The 26515-nt window shown below is 37.1% G+C and overlaps 1 protein-coding gene across 1 annotated transcript; it reads left to right on the plus strand.

Moving 5' to 3' along the window:
• The first annotated feature begins 4455 nt into the window (after positions 1-4455).
• On the plus strand, positions 4456-26392 carry RWDD1 (RWD domain containing 1). Its single transcript, XM_004044579.5, has 7 exons — positions 4456-4739; positions 13400-13465; positions 17835-17965; positions 21949-22092; positions 23380-23512; positions 23993-24055; positions 26097-26392. The coding sequence occupies exons 1-7, from the start codon at positions 4667-4669 to the stop codon at positions 26216-26218; spliced, it is 732 nt and encodes a 243-aa protein (XP_004044627.1). The 5' UTR covers positions 4456-4666; the 3' UTR covers positions 26219-26392.
• Positions 26393-26515: the final 123 nt, after the last annotated feature.

A 26515-nucleotide genomic window follows, 5' to 3' on the forward strand; every position in this document is an offset into this window, starting at 1 on the left:
AATTGACTCACAGTTCTGCATGGCTTGGGAGGCTTCAGGAAACTTACAATCATGGCAGAAGACAAAGGGGAAGTAAGGCACGTATTACATGGTGGCAAGAGAGACAGTGGTGAGGGGTGGAGGAAGTGCCACACTTTTAATCCATCAGATGTCGTTAGAACTCACTATCATGAGAACAGCAAGGGGATGTTCACCCCCATGACTCAATCATCTCCCACCAGACCCTTCCCCTGGCACATGGGGATTACAATTCAAGATGAGATTTGGGTGGGGACTCAGAGCCAAACCATATCACTACTCCTTTAGCCATGCCACCTTGGGGCAGAGAAGTTAACTGCTAACTTTGAAATCTATACAAAATTGACTCCAATATAAATATGATCTTGAGGAATCATAGGCTCTTACATCTGCAGAGAATCTTAGAGATCGTTTTACCCAACTCCTTCATTTTATAGATGGGGAAGCTTAGATCCAGAGAGATTGTTTCTTACCCAAATTTATATGACAGTCATTGTAAAGACCTACAACCTAGACTTATAATCCCCTGGTCCAGTGTTTTTAGAATTGTACCATGTTACCAGTCTTTTGGATTCATTCATTCACTCAGAGAGTTAATATTTTCTGAGTGCCTAGTCTGTTTAGGTACTGCCTTATGTGCCAAAATACAACAGTAAACAAAATTTCTACCCTCATGGAACTTACATTCTACTACAGGGAGAAAGAGTATAAACATAATAAATAAATAGTGTAATTTTAAAGAAGCATGGGAAAAATGAGTTAAAGGGGATAGGTAGTGCTAGGAGTGGTTGTAATTTTAAGTAGGGTGGTCAAGTTGGGGTAACCGCATTTAGAAAGTGACCTTTGAGGAAAGACTTGAAGGAAGGGAGGAGGTGACACATATGGGTATGGCAGGAACAGCATTCCAGAGGGAACAGCAAGTGCAAAGACCTTAGGAGGAAATCCTGCCTTGCATGCTTGAGGAACAGCAAAGAGGCTAGTATGGCTGGAGTAGTGGAGTAGAATAAGAAGAGAGACCTGAGTGAGCACACTCAGCCTCCTCGCCATGTGATGTCCTGTGCTACCTCAGTACTCTGCAGAGTCCCCACATGCAAGAAGGTCTCACCAAATGTCCCCCTTGACCTTGGAATTCCAATACTCCAGAACTGTAGGAAATAAAATTACCCAGTTTCAGGTATTCTGTTATAAGCTTAGTCCAGAAAACAGACTAAGAGAGAAAGAAGAGCTGTGAGGGTGAGGATCAGGAAGCCAGATTCTCTAGGACCTATACTATAAACACATGGTTTTAATCTGAGGATGGGGCAGTTATGAGCAAAGGAGTGATATGGACTGGTTTACATTGTAACAGAACCACTCTGGCTTCTGTATTGACTCACAGTAGACTACAGGCCAGGGAAGTGAGTTAGGCTGGAAAGTATTACTGAGATTCACTACCCTTGAAGAGATTTCTGTTCAGAGTACACAAAATTAAAATTTTATATGGCTCTTTGTGCTTGTGACTGGTAAAGTCTTTGAGATACCTGAGTAAATGAAACATTAGCCACATGAACTGTTCGATAATTAAAATTAAGCATGAAATAGGGAATTCTCAACACTGAGCTTCTGAGAGTAGTGTGATTGCCTAGAAAACTCACAGGCACAGAAAAGTAAAAATAAACATCAAAATAATTTTTAAAGGCTGATAGCATTAGTAAACAGCAACTGCTAATATGCATTACCTGCAGAAGAAACTAAGAATACAAATAAGATGAATCTCTTAGGGACAATTTCATTAGCAATAAAGATGAACAGAGAATAGCAATGCTTTACAAGATGGTATATGAATTTAATTACCAGTAAATAATATTTATATGGAGTTTACAAAACATGCTTACACATTATTTCATGTCATCTGAATTATAAGCTTATGTATCTTGCAAATGACTAAGCCTGGGCTTCTCACTTCTGGTTCCAGATCCTATGATGGCTGTAATAGTCAGTTCTCACCCTGCTAAGAAGGAATAACTGAGACTGGATAATTTATAAAGGAAAGAGTTTTAATTGACTCATAGTTCTGCATGGATGAGAAGGCCTCAGGAAACGTACAATCATGGCAGAAGAGGAAGCAAACACATCCTTTTTTTCACATGGCTGCAGGAAGAAGAATGAGTGCCCAGCGAAGAAGGAAGACCCTTATAAAACCATCAGATCTCATAAGAACTCACTATCACAAGGACAGGATGGGAAAAATCGGCCCTGTGATTCAATTATCTCCACCTGGTCCCTCCCAGGACACGTGGGGATTACGGGAACTACAATTCAAGATGACATTTGGGTGGGGACACAGCCAAACCATATCAGTGACTCACACCATTTGCCTACCTGCAGAGCTTAAAACACACTTGGTCTGTAACATCTCTACCTACTGATTAAAAATGAAACACTAAAAGAAAGTCAATTTGCCTCATGAGAATTTTCCACAATTTCAGTTAAGGGACTTGCTGTGTTGTGTTAAGCATGTGTTATGGTCAAAATGAAATTAGAGATCCACTAAAAAATGCTTAATAATGCTTATGTAGGTGTGACAAAGATTTGCGGAAGTGTCTTCTTGATTACAAGAGCCATCTCCAGTATCAAAGTAACACTCTTGAGCATTCTGAAGCATGTAGGGTTTATTTACAGTGATACGTAAGGTTTGAAAAGGATGCTTTACCAAAAATTTTGTTAATGAAATAGGAATGCAAATAAAGAGGTACATTTACTGGATTGCAACTGGCAACCAAAAGTAACCTTTTTCTAACGTAAACCTTGTATGTTTGTTGCTTTGCTGCATCTCATTTCTTTTGGTAGGTTGTTTTTATTATTCTGTTAGGAGAAAAAAACTTAATTTTGCTTGATTTTCTTTCATCTAGGAGTCATGTAAAGATGTAATGCCACCTTCCTTGCCAAATTTGATTCTGTCTTCCTCACTTATTTTGGTCAACAGAACTTCGTCTTTCCAGTTCTTCTAGCCAAAAATCATCCTTGACTCCCCACTTAGGACTTAATGCACTAGCTGTTTCCTCTGGCAGCTCTTTCCTTATAATAAATCAGTATAATTCCTCTGAACTGAGCCGATCCAAAAAAAATGAGCAACTTATACTTGCAAAGTTACTTTATGTATTTTATTTGATTGTCATCATAGTTAGGAGACTCCACTTTTTTCATTAAAGTTTAAAAGAACGCCTGAAATCAACCCTTAATACCGTAAACACGGAATCAGTATCAAAGTGTTCCTCTGCTATAGGTAAGCAGCACTCCTCAATAAAAGATCAAGGTGCCTTCTGGTGCATGGGACATCACCATTTCAACAAGAGAAAACTTCAGAGGCTTCATCATTAGGAATCTTTCATTTAAAAAGTGTTCCTCCCACTATACAAGTGAAACCAGCTTTAATACAGAGAAATCAAAACAAAGAAAAATACAGAAAAGTGGGCAACAGCTTTTGAGTATTTTCTTAAAATTTTCCGTTTTTCGACTTAGCGCAATAATATAATAAAGGAACACGGGATCCTTTATTATTGTTACCATAGTTTTTAATATTATTTTCATAAAGCTAACCATGTTTATTTAGCCATTTTCTTAGCTTTTGCCATCATGGTTCTTTGAACATTTTCTTTGTAATTGCTGCAGTGATTTTGGAGATCACAGATGCATGCTACTTGCTCAAGTTTATTCTTGGAAGTCGTATTACCAAATTAAAGGTTCTCAACATTTCTCGGGGTACTGCAATTTTTACATTGCATATGATAATTGTTATTACTGAGATCTACACATTCCTTTCATCAATTCACAAATACACAATCACAGACATCTTGAGCATCTATCATACGTCCAGCCGCGTTCATTTCACAAAATCAGAAGTTAAGCCTAAAGATCTGAACCGAGAAGCCGGACCTCCGGTCTATTTCTCCCTCCTGGATCCACCCCGACTTATTAAGCAGTTAGACCGACCCTTCCATACTCATTCAAGGCAGTGCAGAGCTTTTGCTCCCCTGCCCAGTGGAATCTACACTGGTCCCAGCCTCTCGTCCAACTCCCGTAGGACGCCAAGCAATACGGAGTTCGAGAAGCTCAAAAATCTCCTGAGCCCCACCAGTCCACACTAGGTTGCAAGCCCGCAGCACCTACGCCACGGCGTCAAACCGGAAACCAGAAAAGGTGAAGGCATCGGACGCCCCTCCCCCCAGCCCGGCCACCAGCGACACTATCCTTCACTGACGCGCGATGCCGGCCTTTCAGCCCAGACTCATCGAGCGAGGATGCAGCGCTGAGAGGCTTCTAAGGCTCAGGCCCTGCAAAGCCCAAGAGCCGGCTGTAGGTGTCCTTGGCGAATGCCAGACCGCGCGCACCGTCCCAGCAAGTCCCGAGCGAGTGTGGGACAGGCAGCAAATCAGTGCCCCCCTGGCCAGGCAGAATGAGTCGAACGTGGAAGTAGGGAGCAGGCGGAGGCCGGCGCGGAGCTGTAGCTAAGCAAGCCGGGTCTGGCTTTGGGCCCTGGGCCTTCCTGCCGGGGACTCTGCGCCTGCGCCCGCCTGGCCGCCGCCTGCTCTCCCGGCGCGGCAGCTGTCTGGGCTGCTGCGCGCCGCCTAGGTGTCTGGGCGATCCATGGGCAAGAGCAAGGGCCACGATGACAGATTACGGCGAGGAGCAGCGCAACGAGCTGGAGGCTCTGGAGTCCATCTACCCTGACTCCTTCACAGGTGACTCCCGCGGCCGCAAGCCTGTAGCCGCCCCGAGGTGGAGTAGGACGGGCAGGAGCTGCCGCAGCTCTGGGCCTCATAGGTTGGGGTGGAGAAGGGGACCTTGAGGCCGCGCGGCCACCTTGCCCTCCACTCTTCTCAAGTTCTTCAGTCACTTACCAGCAACCCAGTGACTTTTTCTCCTTCTTTGCTTGTTCCCGGAAATCTAAAAGTCCGGGTGATGTTGGAGGGTGTCAGGCCTGAAAATTGAGTCGGGATTAGTTTGGTTTCCGTGTAACCTACAGCAACCTGAGATTTATAATACATTAAGAGAAAAAATACTCCAAGTGAGATTCGTTTTTCCACAGCCGCAAGGATGTTAGTTTTCACATTTTTACCTTTATTAAGGTAGAAACTGTTTTTCATACGATGCTGTTTTAGTTTATAGGATTCAGAGTGCTGTTTTCAGTTACTCAAATCGGTTTTGAGAGTAGCATAGTTCCTGAAGTCTATCGGGTTTCTTTTCTTATGAAAAAAAAAAAAAAAAAATCTGGCATTCAGCAGAATGCCTAATGGATAATGTGGGCCAAATTTCCGTTCTGCTATAAATTCATAGGTTGTTAGATTGGAAGGGAGATTAGACATCATCTATCCTGGGGCTCCTGCTCCAAGCCAAGGTCATGGGGGTTCAGGAAAGCTAAGTGGCTTGCTCTGTACTGTCCGCCAGCGAGTTAGCGGCAGGGCTAGTACTGAGTTACGTCCGGAACGCTTGCCTGTTCTTTCACTTTCCAGACTTTTGGGACTTGGGATTCAGCTCCAGCTGAGATTGAGAGAGCAGAAGATTACTTGGTAGGTTGGGCTAATGTAAAATATTATAATGAGAAGTTCATTAGGTATAATTTAGAGGACGAGATTTCTCTATTAAGCCATGCTTCGGATGATTATAAAAATGCTACATAACTATATCAATATGGCTCCTCTGAGATTTGAGAAGCGGTCAAATAAAGCCAATATGAGTGAGTAGAACCTAGGTGTGTGCATTTACATTCCCTATCCTTTCCTTTGAGTGTTGCCTATCGTTGATAGTCAGAATTTATAGTGTAAGGTATATTACTTTAACTTATAAACTCCAACCCCTCTCCCTTTCATTGTTTAGCTTAGTTTTCTTGGCTTCACCTTTTGACCACTGCTTGCAATAGTAGCAAATTTTGTTCTGCTTTGCCAACAGGCAGATGTCTCTCAGCTATCCCTGTATAGCTCCAGTCCTGTTCATGTTCTCTCTCACCAGCAGTACATCTGTGCTGTGAGGATGTTAAGGGGATGAGTGAAGAGGGGTTTGAGAGTGTCATTAACTGGGTGAGTGTGTATGGAGTCTGGCTCCCTTCTCTATCCTTGCTTATATGTCTATGTCTAAAATAGAATATAGGGTCAGTTGGATATATTCTTAATCATGTTTGGTCATTTCCAGTACTTTGGAAACATACTAGGTATGAACACTGTAGGCAGAGTCAAGACAGCAGGATGTGCTATTCTTTTCATTTCTTTGGACATAAGCTATCCCTCGCTAAATCCTATGCATATAAGCATTTATAAAACTGATATCTTTTTTTGTTTTTAACCCTGAAATAATCTTATGGGTATTTCAAATTGTACTAGGCCCTGACAGCTCTGGTATAGTTCACTATGTGAAATTCTTATCAGATGCCCAAGTGCTTGAGGATTCTGAGCCAGGGTAATAAAAGACAATTTGTGAATCTTTTGATGCATTCAGGTATTCTGCACTATCAGATGAGCCATCTATCTCTAACTCCTGTCAACATTTCTACAAGCTTTGCAATAAATAAATTAAAATGAGGTGTCTTTATTTATAGTTCTTTAGGGAACTTTGCCTTCCTAGTGATCATGTTCTTTATGAAACCTCTTGGGGAAAAGGCAGAGGACTTTGAAATAAAATGTTTCCATGTTTGATCTTTTAAAATCTTGGAGATTTGCAAGATTTTCTGTTTTATAGCCTTCTTTTGTATTTATGATTCCATACTTTTGTATTCTCATGCCAGATTTAAGAAAGAGATCTTGCTTGTGTCAGTTGGCCAAGGAACACTAAATGGGAGTTTTGTAACTTCATTTTGAATCACATTTAATTATTGAATTTGGTTAATGCTCAATACTATTAATGAAGGAAATAGATATACTTTTTTTTTTAATGGATGACTGAGTGCTTGACAATGAAGCATTTGTTAAGTACACGTGACGCCATGTGGATGCTGAAGAGACACAGTCCAGCCCATAGACCTAGGCACATAGATTTAGCCTAACCTCAGAATTAATTGCTTTGACTATTTGCAAAGAACTTTTGGTCCAGTGTTGCATTTGTTGTGATTATAACAAATCATAATACAATTTCTTCTTTTTGCCTATTCTGTAGCTTGATTGCACATTGATCCAACCCTCCTAACAACTAGTCTTCCAAAATATAAATGGACTCTCCTGATACCACATTCTCCTTCAGTAGTGCTTCACTTGACAAGGTCCTGCTAAGGTAGTAGAATTTGGTTATTTCAATTTATGTATTGAAATCTCTGGCTGTGGGGAGTTTTATTGAAACAAATTTGTTGGCATCAGGTTAACCAAAAGCCAAGTTTCCTTAATTCTGTTTGCCTTACAAAGAGGAGTACATAATCCTGTATTTCTTTGTCAGTACCTCTAAGCAGCAGCCATTCACATTTGACAGTTATAATTGTATCTTGAGATAGGTAAGAAGTCGTCTTGTAAAAGCAGTTTGTTCTAAGTCATACTTTTTGAAAGGTCAGACACTCCCTAATAACCAGAGGTACTTATTTTAATATGGGCTCTCTCGTATTTTGTGGAAACTAAAGGTAATTTGTGTATCTCTTAATGTACCTTTTAGCTGCTACCTCTATTATCCCTGTTTTTGACAAATCTTCAATTCTGTCACTTGCACCACCATCTGTCCCCTAACATCTCTCCTGCCCTTCCTCTGTGGCCAACAACTTTTTTTCTTTCTTTCTTTCTTTCTTTATTTCTTTCTCTCTCTCTCTCTCTTCCTTCCTTCCTTCCTTTTCTTTCTTTCTTTTTTTCTTTCTCTCTCCTTCCTTCCTTCCTTCCGTCTCCCCTCCCCTTCCCTCCCCTCCCCTCCCCTTCCCTTTTTTGAGACAAGGTCTCACTCTGTCACCCAGGCTGGAGTGCAGTGCCCCAATCAGCTCACTGGAACCATGGACCTCTTTACTCAAGTGATCTTCCCACCTCAGCCTCCAGAGTAGCTGGGATTACAGGCTCGCAGTACCATGCCTGGCTAATTTTTTCATTTTTTATAACAGCAGAGGTCTTGCTTTGTTGCCCAGGCTAGTCTCAAACTCTTGGCCTCAAGCGAGTCTCCCGCCTCCAACTCCCAAAGTGCTAGGGTTATAGGCGTGAGCCACTGCACCTGGCCCAGCTTTACTCTTTTTCTCAAAAAAATTTTTTTTTGAGAGAGAGTCTCCCTTTGTCGCCCAGGCTAAAGTACAGTGGCACCATCTTGGGTCACTGCAACCACCACCTCCCAGGTTCAAGCAATTCTCCTGCCTCACCTTCCCAAGTAGTTGGGATTACAGGGTGTGCCACCATGCCTGGCTAATTTTTGTATTTTTAGTAGAGACTGGGGTCTCGCTATGTTCCCAGGCTGGTCTTGAACTCCTGGCCTCAAGTGATCCACCCACTTCGGCCTCCCAAAGTGCTAGGATTATAAGCGTGAGTCACCATGCCTGGCCCTCAAAAGTATTTTGAATTACTTACAGTGGTGGAAGTCTGGCATCCTTAGTGAAGACTAATCTTTCTTCTACTTACCCTAACTCACAGTAATGCATGGTAATGGGATTAGTCCTTTATCAGAACTTAGGAATTATCTATTTTTGTGAATCCAATTAAGTAACTTTCCCATCCCTATTTTAGTTACTGCCCAACTTTGAAATATCCCTTTTTCTGTTTTTAAAAAATACTTATTTTAATAGGATTAGGTTCATCTGTGACAGAAAACCCCCAATAACATTGGTTTTTAAAAAGGTAAAAACTTATTTTGCTCTTGCACATATAAGAGAGTTGTGGCAGCTCTATTTCAAGAATTCCTCAGGGACACATCTTCTAATGTAGCTCTCTGTCATCCCTAAGATGTAGTCTTACACTCATGGCCAAGATGGTGACATTCCCTTTCCAGGAAGCAGGATGAATAAAGGAAGGAAGAAGAACAGAGAAGTAAGAGATGGCAGTTTCTTAAGGAAATTTCCTGGAAACTGTCAGAGGGCATATCTACTTCCATCTTTTTAGTGGGAACTTAGTCATTTGGTGAGAGCTAGCTGGAAATGAAACTGGGAAATGTAATCTTTATTCTGGTAGTCAGTATGCTCAGTTAAAAATGGCATAACTTAAATAAGGGGAGAGTGGATATTGGGGGACTTTTAGCAGTACTTCCCCAAATCTTTTTTCTTTGCCGTACTTGCTTCACGTTTTTTTCTCTGTAGTGGCAACTTTATGTAGTGTCCTTGGACAAATCACTTAGCCTCTCCAAGCATTAGTCTCTGTATCTGTTTAATGAGAAATAATGTAAGTGAAAATACCTTATACCTTATAATTGTAAAACAAACATATGATACTCTTTACTAGAAATACCATCTTAGTTGTTGATTTTTCCACTAATATGGCTTCATAATTTCTTGTCTCTTTCAACTAATGATTTTGATTTCCACTTTTTTTTAGCGGCACATGGGCATTGCCACACCTTGAAAATGCCATCTCTAACATTTTGGCCTCTGAAAATTACTCCTTCCCATAACCTTTGTACCCTGTACTTCTTTTGTTCCCATGCTTGTATTGAACATGCGTCTCATGATTTCTCATGGATTGATAGTTCATCAGTTTCTTTCTGGTCCATTTTGCCTCCCTGTTCTATCTGGCTCCCCAGGTCCGGCAGTTCACTGATATTCTTGCTAACATTCCCATATCTTTTGGTTTCCTCATTTACCAAATAGTTACTATATGCATTTTTTTAGGATCTCAGCTTGGGGAAACAGACATCAGATAAATTTAGGGAGAGGGGATGGTCTGAGTTGTTTCAGAAAATTTAGGAGTAATGACAAGTTAACAAGTAAATGAGACTAGGGAAAGGGTATTCCAGCCTGGGACCCACATATGCAGAAGCAGGACTCTGAGGGATCAGAATATGTTCAAAGGACAAGTGATTTGGGTATTGCTAGAACATGAAGTGAGAAGTGAGAGTCATGGAAAATGAGACTTGACCAGTAAGCAGGGACCACATCACAGAGGGCCTTGTCAGGGACTTAGATGTGATCTGACAGGGCAATAGTTCATTGCCCATTTTATTCCCACACAGACAATACAGTGCATATTGTAGACACTGCCACATCAGACTCAGATTCTAATAGGTAGGGTGGCTTCACAAATAAAATAGACTTTGAGTTACGCATATTTTTTAGTGTGTTATTTGTGATTCTACCCCTTTCTCAGAACTCATTCCAACACACTTTATATGGATAGGGAACTGCTGCTGTAAGCAGGTAACAATGTGATAAAATCTGCTTGCTAGGAAACTGACAAGAGACAGTGGGCAGGATGAGGTAGAATGAGGAGAATCATTCTTCATATGCTCTTGAAACTCACTTCCCTTGATTTTCATAACACTGTTATCTCTTGAGTTTGTTATTACTTCCTCTTACTTTGTTTTCCAAATTGAGAATTCCTTAAAAAGCTTATGTTGGCTTTTATTTCTCTGTGTTACATTTCTGATGATCTCATTTAGTCTAATGGCTTTAGCTATCACCTCTGTCTAGATGATCCCAAATTGAATTAAAGCCCAGCTCTCTTTGCCACCATTCGCCCATTTCTGATTGCATGTGCGACACTTCTAACTGAAAGTCCTAAAGTGTCCTTAAAATATATCATGTCTGATTTTTTTGTTACTACTCATTTTTGTTAGTGGCATCACATTCTCAGCCTGCAGCCTGCCAACTTAAAATAATCATCATCACCATTTCCTGCTATTCCCATTGCTGCCGACCTAGTTCAGGACCTTATTACCTTTGCCTGGATGATTGCAATAGTGACCTAGTTTCATACTGCCTGTAGTCGTCTCCCTCCTTTCATTTTATGTGCTGTTGTTAGATTTGTCTTCCTATGTTTTGAGAACAATTCTGATCATATTATTGCTAAAAAAAAGATTGTGCGCAACTAAACTTTCAACTGTATTTTCACCTAGTTTTCTTCGCTCACATATAAGTTCAGCAAATGGAATAATTTCTTATTCCCTATATCTTTAGCTTTCCCACCATTATGCCCTTGCTTCCATGGTGCCTCAAGTGCATTTCCCTTCTCCATCTCTGCTTGCCAATATGCCACCCATGATTGACAGCCTAGCTCAAATGACTTTCTTGGAATTTCTCAGCTGGAAATATGTTTTCTTTTTAAATGATGCTCTATATAGTTTATTCTGTTTGTTCAGTTACTACCTGATAACCTTCGACAAATTATTTAAAAGCTCTGTATCTCAGTTTCCACATCTGTAAAATTGGGGTGGTAGTATATTTAATAGTTTTTGAGACATATTTTACACTTAACATCTCTGAAATATGAACTTTTCTTATAATCAGTTACATCTCGGTTTAGTTGGCAGCTTATTTTTCTTTCTTAGTGGTATGTAAAGCATATCTCATACTTGATGGCATTGAAAATTTAGTGAATTATAGTATAAATCATGGTCTTGTGCCAGAAGTACAGGATTTTCGTGTTAATGCATAGCATAGCACAAGCACAAAGTGATGCTCAATAAATGTTACCTGTTGTAATTGAGTATTGGTTACCCCTGACCTATAGCCTCAGGGAGTCATAGAAAGTGGTAATAAGTTGGAATGTCATTGGGCTGATCCCTTATTTCTATAGTTGCAGTGTTTACATTTCATGACTTGTAAATGTTAAAGTTGGTCATGAAAGGAAATAAGAATGAAATACATCAACTATATTTTACATATATTTGTAAAATATAGACAAGCCCAACCATATTATGGCTCTATTATAATAACCTTTCGGTGGGCTGAAACTTTTTTCAGCATGGGCTGGACTACCCAAAACCTATTAAAATATGAATCTACTGAGTCTTTTATCTAACACTTTTCTAATAATCACAGCTGTTCATCATTTCTTAAAGTACCTTAAATTCAATTAAAATGAAGACATCTATCTTGAAAATAATTGGGTTTTGGGGTTTTCTTTTTTTTGAGACAGAGTCCTGCTCTGTCGTCCAGGCTGGAGTGCAGTGGCGCAATCTTGGCTCACTGCAACCTCTGCCTCCCAGGTTCAAGTGATTCTTGTGCCTCAGCCTCTGGAGTAGCTGGGATTACAGGCATGCGCCACCACGCCTGGCTATTTTTTGTGTTTTTAGTAGTGATGAGGTTTCACCATGTTGGCCAGGCTGGTCTCGAACTCCTGGCTTCAAGTGATCCGCCCGCCTTGGCCTCCCAAAGTGCTGGGACTACAGGCATGAGCCACTGTGCCCGGCCAGAAAATACTGTTGATAATATATATTTATGATGGCTTTAGAAAGTTCCCAGGTAGGAAAAGTTGAATAGTTCCCATGATTACTTCTTCGGTAATCCATTGCTCTTTCATTCTGAAAAAGTCTGCAGAGCTGCTGCCAACCTTGACAAGTACCAGTGCTTCCTGGACAGGGAGTGAGGCATAGGCTTTTCTCATAGGCTTAGCAGCCATCCCTGGTGGCTTGAAGTTTCCTTGTTTACTTTTCAAATGGTTCTGAGTACAAGTTTTCTTTGTTACTGTTTTTCCTCCTTTCATTCTATTCATTTAGTTCTTGTTTTATTGGGGCAGTATTAATTGAGTTTCTAGATACTGCCAGATACTGATCTAGGAGCTCTCATAGAGTTGTTATAGCATTCTTGTTGAGGAATAGATGATAAACAGAGATTAGTATTAGATAGACATAGGCTATAAAATGACATACAAAGCTTTGTTATTTATATAAATGTTGATTTATGTGTCTTGTCTTGCTTAGTAAATTACATGCAATCTGATGTTTACATTCATAGCTAATTCATTTTATAATTCTATGAAAGATGGTAGAGGCTTAGTAAGCATATGTGAAAGAAAGTTTGGTTTTAGAGATGATGTGGTAGAGAATGACAGCAAGAAGACATAAACTTTAACAAATCGGTATTTACTGTTTGTCATGGAGATTCTGAGTTATATCTCACGATATATAAGTATAAAAATCAGTGAAACATGAGTATCAGTGGGTAGTTTCAGGTGAGAAACATGAAACTCTTTGCCATTATTTTTGGGATTTTTTAAGAATGTAATTTTCCATGTATAGGTGGATATTTTAAAATAAAAGGTAAACTACCTCATTATTTCAGTTGACTTGGTAAAACTCCAAGAGGGTTATCTACCATAGTTATTTCTTTCCAGATTAAAGACAACCCTCCATTTAAATAGAAAGTTGATGGTAATTTTATCATTTCAGTGTTCTGTTCAGTCTGTATTTGTGGAAATGGAAATATAGCCTAGGGACCAGTTTCTAGGACTGGGTACTGATAATTTGCTAATAAGGAAAAGCATCTGCCTTAGAAAGCATTTCAATAACTTCTGTGTGTATTTTCTTGCAGTATTATCAGAAAATCCACCCAGCTTCACCATTACTGTGACGTCTGAGGCTGGAGAAAATGATGAAAGTAAGTCTCATAAAAAATACTTGTGGTTTTTCTAAATTTCTCAGGAATTTCACTCATTCTGTAGGCATTATGCTGGATATTGTCGTGTGGAGGTGCTAAGGGGCTGTTACGAATCTACTATGAATGTTGTATATTTCTAGTCAGAATTTACTGTGTGAACATGACTTCTAGGGAAATAGAGAGGAAATTAATGAAATATAGTCTGGCACAATAAGCTTAGTTTTTAAAAGTGAAATAGTAATATTAATAATACAGCAGATGAAAAAAGGTAGGAAACTTTTGTTTTGTTCAAAGCAATACTTCACGTGCAAACATATTTCAGTGGTTGAGTGGTTCCTTTGAGTGACTATTATTTTTTCATGGCTGTTTTTCTCTTTGAACATTTAGATTGTTCACTGGACATTTGCTGTTATAAATGGGGCTGGATATATGTCTGTCTGCATGTTTCTGTCTCTTTCTTTTGAAATAACGTAACTATAAAAACCAATAAATTAAAGTTAAATAAACTAAATTTGGAGATGTTTGGGGGAATGGTATCTGAAGTTTATTTCTACTTTTAGTCACGTTAGTTGATATGGTAATTTGATAAAAAGGTTATGTAAATTGGAACTAACAACCCTACACATTTTTTTGCCCCCTTTGAAGCTAGTAAACCTAAATTCTGCCAGGAGCAGTCATTAATAGCCAACTTTTATGGTATTACTTGATAACTCCAAATCTGTCTAGTATACTTGAAAATGAGGTTTGCATTCACACATTATTGAAATCTGAATTAAAGGGATATTGAATACATTTATTTACTACCAAATTGGTAACCAATATACTTTTGCAGATTGGTATCTAAAAATTTTTCTATAATGCTTTAAAGCATGAAATAAATACTGTACTGACTGTTCTTCAAACCATTTAAAATTTTCCTTTGTAAATAAGCCAGTGACATGATTTGGGCTTCATATGATGCCATTATGGGTTCCAAAATGGTGTGGTGATGCTCACTGGTAAATAATCCAAATAAAATTTTCTTTAAGATTATGCTGAAATGAAAAATAAAATATAAAAATTTCTTGTGAGAGCTCCCATATTCTGAATAATAGCTTTATTAGGAGCTAGTAATAGCTCTATGAAATAGGTGTACTCAGTGCATTATCCACCATACTTTCAAAATTATTTCTTTGAAACTAAATCCTGCATTGTACTTTTTTTTCCCCAAAAAACTCCTTTTTAGTGAACAAACTAGTAGAAAAGTGGGCAAAAGGCATTGATGTACAATTTCTAAAGGTAGTATTAAAAGAACGATCTCACAGGTAATTAAAAATGCAAGCTAAAATAATATATCCAGCAAATTATTAGTATTGGAAGATAGCATTATGCTGTTTGGAATATGAATCGAAACATGTTCAGGAGAACTATTGGAATCATGAAGCAGGAGACTGTGAAAATGTTCATATTCTTTGATACAATGACTGCTGTATTTATGGGTATCTATTCTAAGCACAGTATCATAATACAAAATAATACATGCAAGGATATTTATAATGTCATTGTTTCTATCTTAACTAATAAACAGTGACATACTTATAAAGTGGAAATATGATTGTATTGAATAAAGACTTGAAAGTATTCTCATGTTATTTTTGAGATTTTATATTTATATATGAATATGTACATTTTAAGCAAAATTTTATCCATCTATACATAAAATTTTGTTTAAAATGTAAATATATGCAGATAAAAATAATGTAGTTTTATGAAATATTTTTAAGATACTTAAAGTATACCAAAATGGAAATAGCGATCTCTTCCTGATAATGGGATTATTTGTTATTTTATTTTTCCGTTATTTTATTCCTAAATTTTCTCTACTGAATGTCTTTTACTTATAGTAGAATCAGTTTTTTTCTTTTTAAACTTAGTTATTTAAATGGTTAAATGCATTTTAATATACCTGCATGGTGAAAATCAATTTGCAATTATTTACACTAAGTGTTAAAGAATATTCTCAGGATATAATGCACATGAAGCAAATCCAGTATAAAGCTCTATTCATAGAAAAGAGGAAGAAACTAATTTGCCACAATGATAAACTTTATTTTTTTAATTTACTTTTTAATTTTTTTGGTAAGAACATTTAATATCTAATATCTTGGCAGTTTTTAAGTATACAGTACATTATTCTTAGCTGTAGTAATAATGCACTACAATAGATCTGAAGTTATTCATCCTGTCTTAAACCTTTTATCCTGTAACTGATATCTCCCCATCCCTGATATCAGTTATAAAATATCTTCTTTCATGTATGATTTTATTCATTTTCGTCTTCTCCATTTTTTCTAGTCTAGCTGTTTCGTTAGACCTTTTCTATTGTTTTTCTGATGTATTTCATTTATTTCTGCTCTGATCTTTATTATTTTCTTCCTTGTGCTGATTTTATGCCCAGTTTTTTCTTTTTCTAGTTCCTTGAGGGGCATGTTAAATTGTTTCTTCAGATCTTTATTTTTATTTGATTGTAGGCATTTATTGCTATTAACTTTCCTCTTAGAACAGCTTTTGCTTCAACCCATAAGTTTTGGTATGATGTGTTTCCATTTTCTTTTTTTTTTTTTTTAATTTTTAAAATTTTAAATATTTTTTAGAGACAAGGGTCTTACTCTGTTGCCCAGGCTAGAGTTCCATGGTGCTATCTTAGCTCACTGCAGCCTCCAACTCCTGGGCTCAAGCAGTTCTCTCACCTCAGCCTCCCAAATAGCAAGGACTACAGGCACATGCTACCACTCCCAGCTCAATTTTTCAACTTTTTGTAGAGATGGGGTCTCACTCTTGCCCAGGCTGGTCTTGAACTTCTCACTTCAAATGATCCTTCTACCTTGGCTGTCCAAAGTACTGAGATTACAGGCATAAACCCCAGCGCCTGGCCATGTTCCATTTTCCTTTGTCTCAAGATATTTTTACAGTTCCCTTTAAGTTTCTTCTTTAATGCATTGATTGTTTAAAGTCTGGGAGGTAGTAGGAATGGTGAGATGCTGGCCAAAGGGTACAAAGGTTCAGTTATACAAGATGAAATAAGTTTGGGGATCTAATGCACAACATAGTGACTATAATTAATTATAGATAATACTGTATTGTATACTTGAAATTTACTGAAAGAGGTGATCTTAAGTGTTCTAACCACATACACACACACACACACACAAATCATAATGATATGAGGTGATGTTAATTAGCTTGGTTCTGATAATCATTTCACAATATATATGTATATCAAAACATCACATTGTATACCTTAAATATATATAATTTTTATTTGTCAAGTATACCTTAAGAAAGCTGGGGGGAAGAAATAAAATGAAAAAAAAATCTTGTTCCACCAATAAAACTAAAAATGTGCTAATAAAAGAAGAAAGGAAAATGCCAGAAGATACTGTTTCTTACTGACCTCTAACACTTAATCTTTTGCAATTTTTGGTTCATAAAATTCCTTGTTAATACCATAACCTGAAAAATAAAATATCAAACCTGCAAATTTTAAAGTGCTTTTTTTCCCCGTCCATGAAGAGCAGTATAAATTTGTATTGCTTCATCAAAATCAGTAGATTTTAATAATATAAAATGTGAGTTACACAAAAGATGGCACTCTGGGAAAAAGGTCATTGTGAGTAATAAAAAGTCTTAACAGAAAATGTTTAGCACTACTACTTAGTTGCAGACTGCCTGGTGGAATTGAGAACTCAATGGCCTGTGCTGCAGAGAGGCACCTTGCACTGACACGCCCATAAGAGTTTTACTTCCGTACAAGTGTGAGATCCGTAAATTGACACAGACTAAAAGAGTGAGTGAGAATATATAGATGAATTAGGTTAAAAGTTTCCCATATAACCTTTTATACTCTCGAGGTCGAAACGGTGCCATCCAGCCACTAATTAGCCCTGCTGACATTGTGTGGATTCAAATATAGATTCGAGGGCTATATAGCCAGATCTTCTGCAGGTAGGAACTGGCTCTGGTAGAGGCTGAAAATGAGCATACGGTAGTACTTTTTAAAAATATGTTGTATTCAGTGCCTTTGTTTATCTTAGGAAAGGATTTTAAAAAGTGACGTTTATCCACCCTCTTTCTCAGACATGCAGTCTGGTAAAATACCAATAAGTGGTAAATGTGCTTCACGTGTAAGTGTGATTTTTGGTATTCCCATGATTTGTTTCACGTATCTCTTTGTGATATGTGTTGTTTACATTAGTGATTATCCATCTGGTCTCTTAATAACCTTTTTCTTTGTAGGAAAATCTATCGTGCTACTTTCTACTGATTCAGCAAAGATATCTACCTCTTTACTTTTAAGGTATTCACATCAAACTCTTATCTTGTGTCTTAGCTGTCCAGACTACCCTCAAGTTTACATACAGTGAAAAATACCCAGATGAAGCTCCCCTTTATGAAATATTCTCCCAGGAAAATCTAGAAGATAATGATGTCTCAGACATTTTAAAATTACTAGCATTACAGGTAAGGAAATAATAATTTTATGTTTTGTAGCAGCATTTATTGGCCTTAAATATTACATATTAATTTCAAGAGTTAGAAAATGCTATTGTGTAAACAGAACATTGACCAAGCGGAATTCATGTTACATAATCACAGAGCATCTTTATTTTTGTTTCCTACTGTCCCTTTAAAATTTGAGTAACAGAATTTGTCCCAGTGCCCCTGCTTGAAACTCAGTCAGCCTCATGGCTTTTTCCCTCATGTCATTAGTGATAAAAAGTCCAACGGGTACTTTAAGTTGTAAACAGTGTTTTGATTTGGTTTTTAGAATGCCTAGTCCCATATGTAGCTACAATTTTCAACTTTTTTAAAAAATTAAAACTTCTTCCCTCTCTGACTTTTACATGCTAGTTGCCTGCAGTCTGGGAAAAGGACTGGTAATTGATTTTTTTTCTCCCATCTCTCACCTTCCCAAAGCTTACAGACAACAATAATGGCTTATGACCCCTCTATGAGGGGAGGCTTGTGTGGAAATAAAAATGGATATTAAAAAATGTTTTTACTGGATTAATTTTGTTGTGGGATAGGCTACCCGTAATCTGGGCTTGGCAGGTATTTAAAATATACTCATGCTTGGGTAGAGAGTTTTCATGGGGTTCTTCAGAGTAGAGAGTAGGGAGGGGGGTAAAATTCTTACTCCACCATCTTAAAGTCAGAAGTCCTACCTTTATTTGTTTACTCTAAGAAGAATTGACAGAAAACATATCTCCACCTTAGATGTGACTTACATATTCTAAAGACCAGTGGTCACCATAATGTTGATGTTATAAAAATATCTGGAGCTGTTGTACAATGAGGAGCAAAAGAAGATACATCAGATAGGAATTTTTGCTGATGTTGGGCCCTATTCACCTTGTTACCTTGCATGAAGTTATGCTAATTCTAACATCTTTTTTTATATATTTTTATTTTTTTGAGACAGAGTCTTGCTCTGTCACCCAGGCTGGAGGGCAGTGACATGATCATGGCTCATGCAGCCTTGAACTCCTGGGCTCAAGTGATCCTTCTGCCTCAGCCTCCCAGAGTGCTGGGATTACAGGCATGAACTACCTTGCCCAGCTCTTCGAACATCTTTTAAAACATTGCAGAGAACCTGGGATGGTTATGCTATATTCAGTCAGTCATACCTTAATGTAAATTATTCAGTCTAAGTGAATTTTTCCATGTTTTTAGTATTTTGTTTGTACTCAAACTGTCTCTTTTCAAAAAGGCTGTTTTGATTTATTTGACACCTGCCTGACCCTCAGCTGTGTTCAGGGAGTATTTGTCCTTTGTTTTCCAAAAAATAATTGTTATAATTTTCCGGTATCAAAATAATAAATTCGTATTGCAGAAACTCAGAAGATACAAAAAATCATGAAGAAGAAGAAAATAAAGATGATTTTTAATTGTACCAACCATATATAATTAATTGTCTATTAACATTTTGATGTGATCTAGTGTGAGACTTTTTTTCCTTATGGTTATATACATAGTCCCCCTCTCCCACCCAAGTTTGATCATTTTATGTATAATGTTTTATAATATCCTCTTTTGCACATAATATATGTGAGCATCTTTTCATTTCAGTTAAACATATATGAGTCATTATGTTTGGTAATCGTATAGAATTTCATTGTATGTATATGTAATTACTCATCTTTTTGTAAAACAGTTTACAGTTGTCTTTCATTTTTGCCTGATATATAATTAACAAATAATTAAGAATTAGTATATAATTCTTTCAACATTCTTATATATCACTACTTGTAAGTCCTTAGAGCAGGTTCTCTTTTGTACTCCTAGTGCCTTGCACATAATAGACACTCAAATGTTTGTTGAATAAATGAAAAGAATGAATTGCTGATAAGTATGGTAGTTCAGTGTTTCCTGGAAGTACGATTGCTGGATTAAAGAGAATGCATACTTAATAATTTCATACATATTGCTAATTTGGCCTTCAAAATGGTTGTGCCAATTTATGATCTCACTGTAGTCATTGTGGTATCTGTTTTCTCACATTTGCTAATACCAGATATTTACACTTGGACATAAAATGATGACAAGGTGAAAATGGAATGTAATTATAAGTTGCATTTTAAAAATACTAGTGATGTGGAACTAGTATGACTTCCGAGTTATCCAGTTTCCATGTGAATGATTATTTTTTTGCTTTTCTATCGGAATACTTAACTTTTCTAAAAGATATCCTACTTTTATTGGATATGAAAGTTTTGTTATTGAAATGTGTCAAGCATTAGGTTGAGTGAACAAGAAAGACACCATCCCTGGTCTCACAGATTTTTTTCTCTGGTGAGCAGTGTGGATTAGCAAATTGGAAATCATTATTCTGTATGAAAAATACTATGACAGAATCTTATGAAATATAAGATTATATGGGTTGACATAGACAAAGTTCTGTAGAAGCTTCCAGGAGTAGCTGAGAGCTGTAGAAAGAGTTGGCCAGGAAATAGAGTTGAAGAATTTCAGGATAGAGGAACCAACTTGTTAAAGGATATTGAGGTGAGAGAGAGCAAGTGATTGATTATTTCTCCTAGAACTTCTAGTCACACAACATTTATTGAACTTAGGATTTGAAGTTGGTGGTGATAAGTGGTGTAACTAAAGGGCTACTTTCTTCTTTGAAGGGTCTCCTAAATGTTCACAAAATATGTATTTGGTCCTGATTGGTTTGCGAAGCTATGAAGGGGTTTTAAGCAAGACACTGACTAGATCAGTTTTGTGGTGCTTCAGTTTATAAATTGATTAGTTCTCTCTGTGACTCTGTGTGTGTGTGTGTGTGTGTGTTTATGTATGTATGTATGTATTGAGTGGTCAGGGGAGGTTGATGTTAGGTTTTAAGATCGTAGCTTTTAAGAAGACCAGTTAGGAGTTTCTTGTATTCCAAGCTGAAAATGTTGGTACTCCAGGCTAGGCTTATAACAGTGTTGATGGACAGACTTAAAAGACGTTTAGGAATAGGTAAGTAGCAGTGATGGAGCTTATGATGGGATGGGGATGTTCAGGCTGGGTGGGTGGTGGTGTGATTTGTGGAGATTCATAATCCAGGAATAGGTTTTGAGGAGAAGATGATGGTTGTGTGTTGAGATGACTGTGGGACATCAAGTCACTGCCCAAAATAGTCAGTTTTAATATGGGTTTGTCACTCAGGAGAGAAGTTTGTTTAGTCATAGATTTAGGATGGTTAGCATTGAAACACCACAGAGAAGCCCTAGTGAATTGGATTGTAGGAGCTAGCTTAAAGCCTAGTACTCATAGAGGTCCCAGGAGATGCAATACCTACTCAGATGCTGCTGAGGCCAGCCCTGTCAAAGAAATGCCTAGTAATCTCTGCTTCTAGCACTGAGATTCTGGCTAGTATATTTTGAAATTATTTTTGTCTTCTTCATTGGAACCCTATCTTGTTATTTTTTTCTGCCTTCAAATGACCAACTTCCTAATAGCCTTTTGAGTTATATCCTTTTCATGAGTTCGAGATTCTTTTATATTTGGTTTTAAACCATTTCAAATCTAAAGAAAAAAAGGTTGATATAGATAAACTACAGTATTTCTTACACTCTTTATTATTATATTATTTTAGAAATCACTCTGGCCTCAAAATGCAGTTCATTGTCACAGCTCTTAAAATAGTCAGAAAGAACTAAAATACTGAAAACATGCTGGAGAAAGGATGTTACTAGTTACTATAGGAAACAGTTTTCTGAATTTTTACCTATATGATTATTAAACAGAATTTGCTGAAACACAGTATCTGTTTCAGGTTGGATATGGCACATTTACACGACTTTTTAAATAAGATATTATTATTTATATATATGCTCACTTAAATGATCTTTTACTGAACTGTATGAACATAGAATATAACCAAATTAGTAATTATTATAAATGTATGGACTTTTATTTTTCTGAGAGTTTATTCCTCATCACCTTTTTGTGTTACACAGGCTGAAGAAAATCTTGGTGTGGTGATGATTTTTACTCTAGTGACAGCTGTGCAAGAAAAATTAAATGAAATAGTAGATCAGATAAAAACTAGAAGAGAAGAAGAAAAGAAACAAAAAGAAAAAGAAGCAGAAGAAGCTGAAAAGGTATATTTAAAAGCCTTGTATTCTTTTATTATTTCTTAAATCAGTTTTCAGTTGCTTGGTTGGGTTTTTTTTTTTATCAGTAGCAGTATTTTTTTTGGAAATCACAAAAATAAATAAAAGTAAATTTTAGTAAAGTTTCACTAAAATTGTAGAAGTCCTTCATTTGGTTGGTGGCATAGCATGAGTAATGAATGATAATCAGTAAAAAGTTAGTAAAACTCATGCAAATAAGACCAAGAAGTATAAAGATTTCACCTATGATATAGAGCCAGGGGTGTCCAATTTTTTGGCTTCCCTGAGCCACATTGGAAGAAGAATTGTCTTGGGCCATACATAAAATACACTAACAATAGCTGATGAGCTAAAAAAAATTTGCAGGAAAAAAACATGTTTTAAGACAGTTTACGAATTTGTGTTGGGCCACATTCAAAGCTGTCCTGGGCTGCATGTGGCTCTCAGGCTATGGGTTGGACAAGCTTGGTATAGAGTTTAGAATTATAAATCCCCTATACTACAGTGAATTAAATAGTTACTACATGTAAAGAAAACCTCGTATTTTGAAATGAAGTGATAAAGCAATGATTTAGTATTAGAAATTGATGTGTATTCAAAACATATCAGTTTTGACAGTGTATTAGTTCGTTTTCATGCTGTTGATAAAGACATACCCAAAACTGGGAACAAAAAGGGGTTTAATTGGACTTAGAGTTCCACATAGCTGGGAAGGCCTCAGAATCATGGTGGGAGGTGAAAGGCACTTCTTACATGGCAGCAGCAAGAGAAAAATGAGGAAGAAGCAAAAGCAGAAACCCCTGATAAACCCATCAGATCTTGTGAGATTTATTCACTATCATGAGAATAGCATGGGAAAGACAGGCCACCATGATTCAGTTACCTCCCCCTGGGTCCCTCCTACAACACATGGGAATTCTGGGAGATACAATTCAAGTTGAGATTTGGGTGGGGACACAGCCAAACCATATCAGACAGCAACAACTTTCTTCTTAACAATGAATAGCTATGGTGGTAAATACAGTGAATACATTGCATATTATCTTTGTTTCTTGTAATAAGAATAAAAAATGGACTACTCCAAAGTATGTTGCCAAAACCAATGAGAGTAGCCAGTGCAGGCAGAAATCAGTTTAAATATTTCAAAAATTCAAACATTAATTTTTCTGTTTTTCTTATAAGGGGTTATATTGATATGTTTAAAAGATACTGTTAGGATTTATTAAACTGCTGTTTCATTAATCTGGTGACTTATTTTTTTTTTTATTTCCTAAGCAATTATTCCATGGTACTCCAGTTACAATTGAGAATTTCTTAAATTGGAAAGCCAAGTTTGATGCAGAACTCTTGGAAATTAAAAAGAAAAGGATGAAAGAAGAAGAACAAGCAGGAAAAAATAAATTAAGTGGTATGATTCCCCTGCCATTCCTGTTCTTCCTAAACCCTCCTGTATCATTTTTTATATAGCAAGAGGATCATTTGGTCAGATTTCTGTAAGAAAATAATATACATAGGCATCTAGGACAAAAAGAGAAAACATATCTACCAGATGATATTTCTCCACTCATAATTTGTAATTAATTTTTATGGCTTATCTTTGATGTAAGTATTATAATTACTAGATCCTGTGATAGAAGGACATTCAGGATCATGTCTTAGAAGTAGTAGAGTCAAACCCATGTGTTTTTCTAGTACTCCAAGGCAGACTGGGTTTTCACTTGTTCCATTTTAATGCAGATACATTTCATATGCCACTTAGCTACTGAATAAATTCAGAAATTTATTGAAATTCACAGAAAAAGAGGTTTTCAAACTTGTTTTCTAAGTATTGTAGTGAAAATGGAGAAAAACTATGCCATTTGAATTAAACATACTTTTTTTTTTTTAGGGAAACAACTATTTGAAACAGATCATAATCTTGACACATCTGATATCCAGTTCTTGGAGGATGGTAAGATAATAGTAGAATTCCACATGTAGGACAGGCACAGTAGCTCCAACCTGTAATCCCAGCATTTTGGAAAGCCAAGGCAGGAGGATTGCTTGAGCCCAGGAGTTTGAGACCAGACTGGGCAACATAGTGAGACCCTGATTCTACTTAAAAAAAAAAAAAAGAATTCCACATGTATATAATGTAGTCTCTTTAATTTTGAACCATGAAAGTCAAACTGAACTTTATTTATTGTACATTTTTCCTCCCAAGGCTGTTAAAAAATACGTTTTGGAGAATAAATTCTAGTGGTTGACTAATTTATACATTTGAAATTAATGTTGTAATTCTATAGCAACATATATTTTAAATTTTTTGGTAATTTAAGGAATATCAAAGATAGAAGTAGACAATGATGATCACACCAGCCTCTCACAACTAGTAAACCAGGTTATTGTGACTCAGGTGACCTGTTTTCTTCAAATTTCTAGTATCATAAATCTGTGAAAACTATTCTATGGACTGTCATGGAGCTTGTAAAAACCTCATGTTTAACTCCTAGCATCCCCTCTCACCAGACTTTCATATGACTCTTGCTGTATTTGGAGCATCTAGTCCCTTGTGCTTTTCTTCTACCACCTATCCTCTTCCATCTATCCATCATCGATTCATTCAGAAATATTGATTGCACTGTCCTGGCCACTGAGGATACAGAAGAGTACAGTATGGGCCAGTTCTCTCCCCTCGGGAGCTTATGGCCTACATGTGTTTTCTTAAACTGGGCTCCATACTCAGTCACATCTTTGATAGCACTCTTGAGTTCCGTACTTCATTAACCTTTTGTTGTATCTGTCTTGCCAGTTGGGAATCCTTTAGCTTCTGGCCTTTCAGCCTTGTTCTGGATTACCTGCTGAAGAAGGTTAAGAAGCAGTATTGATATAGCTTACTGCTAAATGCTTTCTAATCTAAGCTAGGCCTTTACTGATAGGCAACATTTTAAAGTTTTTGATACCTTTTCCTTTTCTGATTTCAATGTTTTTGTCATTTTCACCTGGATTTTTGTGGTAGTTTCTTAAATTATTTCCCTAAACCTCTTCCTCCTCCTAGTGCCATTACCTATTCTATAGTCACTCCCTATGAGATGGTATTCCTAAAACCCATATTTAATCATACAATTTCTCTCCTTAAAATCCTTTGATGGTTTCCACTGCTTATAGGGAGAGAATGACCTACACAATCTTTCTCAATCTGGCCCTCATCTACATTACTTTCAGGTATTTTTTCTCAGGAATTTCATCTTCCAGTTAGAATTATTCAAGGTCTTATATTTTCTCTCTGCGTTTGTGTATACTTCTACCTAAAATTGCTTCATCCTGGCTCCTTTTCTTCTTGGTGGATTCAAATTTATCATGAAGATATTTCAGACTTCATTTGCTCCATGATGCCTTTGCTATGTCTCCTAGACAGAGCCAGTTATTCTTTGGCCAGGACTTAATTGTATTACCTACTTCAGACACACTGAAGAGTGAAGATGTTTAATGCAGAACCTGGGTATTGTTTCCTATAGGCTTTAGACATTGTAACTGAAGGCATACCATTGGTTAAAAGGGGAACTGGGTGAGAATGAAGATCAAATCAAAAATTAACAAGTATGGCTGAGCTTTAACGATGTGCTTATCTACCACTACTGGAAGAGATAACTCCTCATACAGGTCCCATGATCAGTGATAATCAATTTTCTATAACCAGGAGAACATATTATCCTTGTCTTTAACGTATAACATGCTACATTATAAATTCTAGTAAGCTTTTTTTAATAACTGGATTTTTAGACTATGAACTGGAAACATGAAGTTGCTCTTAAAATTTCAGAGTCTCTACTGACCAATGCAAATCACTGTTGATAACTGTAGTTTGGGATTTCATCACTCCTACCTCACATGCAGATTTGGAGATTTCTGTTTGGTAGTGCCAATGAGTTTTATCTTTTATTTCTGAGTATAAGACTAAAGGAGATTTTTTTTTTTTTTTTTTTTTTTTTTTTTTTTTTTGCCTTTTGCAGCTGGAAACAACGTGGAGGTAGATGAGTCTTTGTTCCAAGAAATGGATGACTTGGAGCTGGAGGATGATGAAGATGATCCAGACTATAATCCTGCTGACCCAGAGAGTGACTCAGCTGACTAATGGACTGTCCCCATCTGCAGAGAGGCTTGACTGCCACAGCATCTGTGGCTATGCTCAGAGGGTTATGATTTTCCTTTCTTTTTTTCTAAGAAAAAATTATTTTCAGGAGAATATTCTTCTGATAGCTTTCATCATTGAACTTAATAAACTGACCTTAAAATTTCAAATATAAAATGTTCAAGGCTTCTTACTGGTGAGCACAGGGTTACGTATTTAAAATCACCTAGTATTTGAGAGAGATCCTGCCTATAGCACCAAGACTTGAAGGTAGGCTGCTGCTGTGCACATGAGTTTATA

Source organism: Gorilla gorilla, chromosome 5 (assembly GCF_029281585.2).
Source record: "Gorilla gorilla gorilla isolate KB3781 chromosome 5, NHGRI_mGorGor1-v2.1_pri, whole genome shotgun sequence".
In the NCBI taxonomy this organism is placed as follows: domain Eukaryota; kingdom Metazoa; phylum Chordata; class Mammalia; order Primates; family Hominidae; genus Gorilla; species Gorilla gorilla.

What these genes read in the sequence shown, in the direction of transcription:
- RWDD1 (XM_004044579.5), top strand. Translation starts at nt 4,667, where the DNA reads ATGACAGATTACGGCGAGGAGCAGCGCAACGAGCTGGAGGCTCTGGAG. An exon ending in AAGCAGAAGAAGCTGAAAAG is followed by an intron (nt 22,093 to 23,379) that starts GTATATTTAAAA and finishes TTATTTCCTAAG; the next exon opens with CAATTATTCCATGGTACTCC. An exon ending in AGGAAAAAATAAATTAAGTG is followed by an intron (nt 23,513 to 23,992) that starts GTATGATTCCCC and finishes TTTTTTTTTTAG; the next exon opens with GGAAACAACTATTTGAAACA.